The 5,181-nt window shown below is 40.6% G+C and overlaps 1 protein-coding gene across 1 annotated transcript in view; it reads right to left on the reverse strand.

The window, feature by feature from the left end:
- Positions 1-4,449, reverse strand: part of SLC9A3 (solute carrier family 9, subfamily A (NHE3, cation proton antiporter 3), member 3) — a 46,052-nt gene extending 41,603 nt beyond the window's left edge. The window contains 1 exon segment of the mRNA XM_010015020.1: positions 4,254-4,449. Within this exon segment, the coding sequence (XP_010013322.1) occupies positions 4,254-4,449 (196 nt within the window).
- Positions 4,450-5,181: the final 732 nt, after the last annotated feature.

The raw sequence follows: 5,181 nt of genomic DNA on the forward strand, positions 1-5,181 counted from the left end.
GATTTACCAGCTGCCCTGGATTCAAATTTCACTCCCACTTCTAAATTTCTAATATAAAAGCCTTTAGATTAACACCCCCCCCAAAACAAAACAAAACCAAAACCCAAAAACAAACAAAAACCAAAATAATTTTGTGACAGAGACTCAGCATAAACTATACCAACAAAAACAGTTGGCATGAGGTTTGAATCACAGATAATGAAAAGGTTACGTACTGTTCCTCATTCCTGTTCCTAGTCACTCACTCTCCCACTGTTTCTTACGGTTGCTTATCTGTTCCATACTGAGCAAGTTCGGGGGTTAAACAGACAGAAAGACTACTTTGAAGATTTTTTGGTTTTTATTTTATTTTGGGACAAAAATTAACTATCCTTCTGAAGAATGAAGAAATCCACAGAAGGATTTAAACCACAAGTAGGAATTTTACAAGTTCTGCAACAAAACCTCCAATGAAAATAGAAATACAATCTCTCTCCAACTCCTAGGGTTATGAACAAGTATCGAAGAATGCAGTGCATGTAGCCTAAGTAAAAAGCATACTTTTTTTTTTGAAATTGACATGGCCTCAGAAATATCTTCAGAAAAAAAAATTGTGTACAATATTCAGTGTTTAAACTATTTCTTCTCTTGCCCATTTTTAGCTCCTGAGCTGATTATTCCTTTCCTTCTACTTGCTTCTGAAGTTGTTTTCTGATCTCCCTCCTACTTGTTTGTTTTTTGTTGGTGTGTCCCCCCCCCTCCAGTATCAGACTTTCCTGCTACTGTTTGTGTCTTCTACATGTCTGTTTATTAAAAGGTTATTATCAGATGTGATCTTTGAAAGACAAAGAAAGGAGAACACTTGATGAAATGAACATAGAAAGCATGTGCAGGGCTGGAGAATGTGCACGTTTTTAATCTTAAATCAGAACTCTATTCTGCAAGTATGTTGTTTAAAAAATGTTACATTCTTTATTAATGCCCTCGTGTGTATATATAGACACACACAGACATATCTTTCTGTGGGTTTTTTTTCTCTCTTCATCTGGAGAACTGAGGTGCCAGAAAGTGGACACCTGAAGCCCACTAAGAGGGTTCTCAGGTGTACCTCATGTACCTTTTTCATGTAGATAAGATGTTTTTGTGGCTTAGCTTTACACATGTAAGTAGTTTATTGGCCTTATCCCATAAGGATACTCATTTGTAGTGATAAGAGAGCCTATCAATAGAGGAAATAAAGATCATTACCCAAAGTGGAACACTGTGTACCTTAGAATGAAGAGTTGGAACATTTCAAATGAAGAAGGTCAAATCAACTATAGTGTGTAAAACAGTACACTGACATGCATTGAAGCGTCATAGTAGACAGACATGATTTATTTCCTGTAGTGTATGAAAGCAAACAGTACAAAGACTCTTCTTCCAGTTTCATTTGCAGTAATGCTTACACTTGCCCAAGAGATGCGAGTATGCTTCACACACACATAGTAATAAAAAAAGTAGCTTCTTTCCCACAAACCCCAAAACATTAGGCACTTTTTCATGTATTTTGGATGCTTATGAGATTTCACATACAATAGTTCATGTTGCAGAATGCCTTGTCATCACCAATTTGTATTCTGAACATATGCCACATGAACATCAAGTCCCAAAAAATCCACAAAAATCTCCTATTATATACATGTTTCCACAAGCCATATACATCATAAACTGAAACTTTTTTAAAAAAGATAACAGCAACAACAACAACAAACAGACAAAACAACCCCAAACCAAAACAGAAACAAACAACAAAAACCAAACAACCAAAACAAAACCCCCACAAAATCCTGAAGTTATTCTAATTCAAGAGAAGGCATAATATTCTCATACACCTTTCACCCCCGGTTACCAATTGCAATTCTTGGAACACTCTTTGCTAACCCATTGCCTATCATCCACCAGTAAAATAGCTCTCTCTGTAGCCATGGAGAAGCAAGCTTTCACATGTAAGAACACTGCCTCCCTGGCAAAAAAACCCACACCAGTATTTTGACTCCACTACCTTTGGCCTCCTTCAGGTAGTAAAGCAAGAGACATAATGGCAGATGTTCTAGATTTTCTTCCTCAGTTCTTTTCTGATTGCGTTTTTTCTGTATAAGCCACCTTTGAACCAGCATAGGATGTTTGCCATTCAAAATCTGATAATCTACTTTCCAGAACCATTGACATACTAAGGCGGATATAGAAGGCTGACAAGCTGGGTTGTTCTTTTTTTTTTTTCTCCAGTTCTCCCTCTCATTGACTTACCTACACACCTTCATGTTTTCTTCATTAATAAGCTGATGAACAGTGGGTATACATTTCTGTTTTTCTGTACTTTATTTTTGACTGGGGAAAGCAGAAGCATTCATTGCCACTAAGTGGAATAAAGCAGTTGTCCGTTGATTCTTCAGAGACAATGACCAGAGTAGTACAGGATTGCAATTACAAATATGAAAAGAGAAAAGAACAAAGCTTGACAGCTTTGGGGAAGAAAAATGGAGTTGATAGATACCATCTACTAGTAAGTGACATGCTCTGTGCAGCTATGGAAGAAATGCAGAACCAGCAACATTCAGCTCCTGAACAACAAGGGCAATAAGTGTTTTATCAAGAGTTTATGATGAGGACTTCACAGTAGATTGGCACATCTTAATCCGAGGTAATCTTAATCTAGGCCATTGAAATTTAAGTATAGGACAATCTAGCTGTCCTGATAGCTTCACAGGGTTTCTAAGACAGTACTGATATGGTTGTGCAGCAATAATATTACTCTGTACAACTGTGGCACATGTACAAAACAGCAAAGCCTTATAATAACACAAAGGGCAAATACTTATTTAGAAGAGTATTTCAAGGAGATTCAAATGAGCCACCTGTGTATTATTTCAGTTAGCACAATTTTATAGAGACTCAGTGTTGTCACTGTTTTTTCATGTATGTGGTTTCCCCAGCTTTCTACTTGATATGGCCCCCCAGTAAAAGTCAATTGAAACAAAACTATGTTTTTATGTAATTTAGGTAATGCAGCAACCATCTGAACACAAACTATTTGAAGGGTGTAGTCCAACAGTGATTCAGATATTTATTTATGCATCTATGGTTAAGCAAGTGAAACCCAAGATGCAAGTATCACTGAAAAATGCTTTACAGTACCATCTCTACATAACTATTCCTTATTTTTAAAATATTTTATTTGGAGACAGTATTTTTCCACCTAAGCTTTACCGTGTTTATATGCTAGATAGAATATACCTAAGCACACCTCTTTACATCTTCCATTCTCCCTGTGACATGAAAAATCCATGGAATGTGATTCTGGTCTCCTAAATGAGTGTTAGTGGAACAAGTACAGAAAAGTATTGTTAGGATTTTCAGGTGATCGTACCTTCTGAGTTGAGATTGATTTTAGAGATGATTTATTGAAAATTGAAAATGACATTTGGAGTGTCAGCCAAGCTAGAGGTCTGTTTTTAGATCCAAATGTAAAAGGACTGAAAACTATAGCATCAAACTAATAAATACATTCAAATTAAACAGTGACTTTTCTAGCTCAGCAGCGTTAATACAAGACTGATTTTAGAAAAAGCCACAAAGGTCAGAACATGAGAGTTAGAGCATTCATATAAATGCACTTAAACTATCCTGAAGTTGGACAAATCCCTGTTTTTCACGTATTCCAATTTCTTGAAGAAAATTCTATGTGCTCTAAAGCTTGTATTTTTTTCAGCTGCATCAAATGGTCTAATAATAAACATCATCTTTCTCCGTAAACTATGCTCTTTCACTAATTCAGCAATGCACTGCAAAGCAGAGAAGGCTTAAGTGCATATGTGTAGTTTACAGGGTCCATTTTTGATGGTGCTAGCTAATATAGCAACCAGTCATAATCAAGACACTAGTATAGCATAAATTGGAATAGGTATTGTATAAGCAACAATTTCTGTTTTGCTGCTGTAAGAATTTTTTCAGGAGCAACAGTAATGCAAGGTTTTCAAGGAGTCAGATGTGGCAGCCACAACCACAGTCCTAGGCACTGAAAATGAACTAAGTAACCCATGGGGCCAGAAGAAGATCACACTGCTGAGAACTGTGTAGGGCAGTATTATGAAATCAGAACAGAGTACAGTAAACCCCCTGAAAACGGGTCAGTGGACTTATGATAAGCTTTCTTCATTTACGCTGGGTGGGAGAAGGGGAAAGAGGGAAGGGTAATGGAGAGGACATATATTAATATATAACTCTGGACTCACCGATTTTGGCCAAGCTGGCCACAAGTATCCAGAGTGTAATGACATAAGGGTCCTTGACGTGATCCCATTCGAAAGAGACGATGGCAAAGCTTTGAGACTGGTTGCTATTTATAGAGCTTTCCGAGCTTCTCTGTCCCAGCGCCACTGGGAGAGCCATCAGCCCCAAGAGGAACCCAACTCCGGATAGCTGTCTCATCTCCAAGCCACACAACAAAATCCTGCTTCCCCTTCCCGAAGAAATCCCGCCTCTTCGGAGGTCCCTGGGGGCGAGGTCCTTGTCCCTTCGCAGAGACGCGACCGAAGACTATGGACCGCGGGACACGGGTGCAGGAGGCAGAGGGTCCTATCCCGCCACCGTCGGCACGGCCGCACCGGCTGGCTCAGGTGCTGCTTTGCATGGGGTGGCCAAGGACAGGTCAGGGGCTCTCTGCATAGGCAGATGCTTCTAGGTAGGGTCCTGCTGCTTGCCCGCACCTGCCTTTATCAGGCTGTTCCCGAACGGCAAGAGGCGGAGCTTTCCGCCGCTCCCGCGGAGCCTGCAGTGCAGAGACAGCGATGCCCTGACAGAGCACCTTTCGGGATCAGCAGGGGAGCTGCGTTCCGCCGAGGGGATGGCAGCAGGCTGTGGGCTGTGTCTACCGTCCCGGCTCGGGTGTGGGCACATGGCGATTGGAAAGAAGTGGCTTTGAGCTTTTGACGATCGGGGCCAAAGCTGGGGTGCTCCAGCGGGCACGTCCAAGGTGGATCCCGCGGTATGTGCTTAGATCAGAGCCAGATGAGCAGATCCACAAGTCTCCGTTTGGGCGCTTTGGATGCGCAGCCCAGTGGATCAGCCTCCTTCTCCCAGACCCACTATTCTAGCCAGTTAGCACGGAGGAAAAGCACTCTTTTCTGCTTTTCAACTTCAAATCACTTTAGGATCTAGCAC

Source organism: Nestor notabilis, unplaced genomic scaffold (genome assembly GCF_000696875.1).
Source record: "Nestor notabilis isolate BGI_N333 unplaced genomic scaffold, ASM69687v1 scaffold155, whole genome shotgun sequence".
Classification (NCBI taxonomy): domain Eukaryota; kingdom Metazoa; phylum Chordata; class Aves; order Psittaciformes; family Psittacidae; genus Nestor; species Nestor notabilis.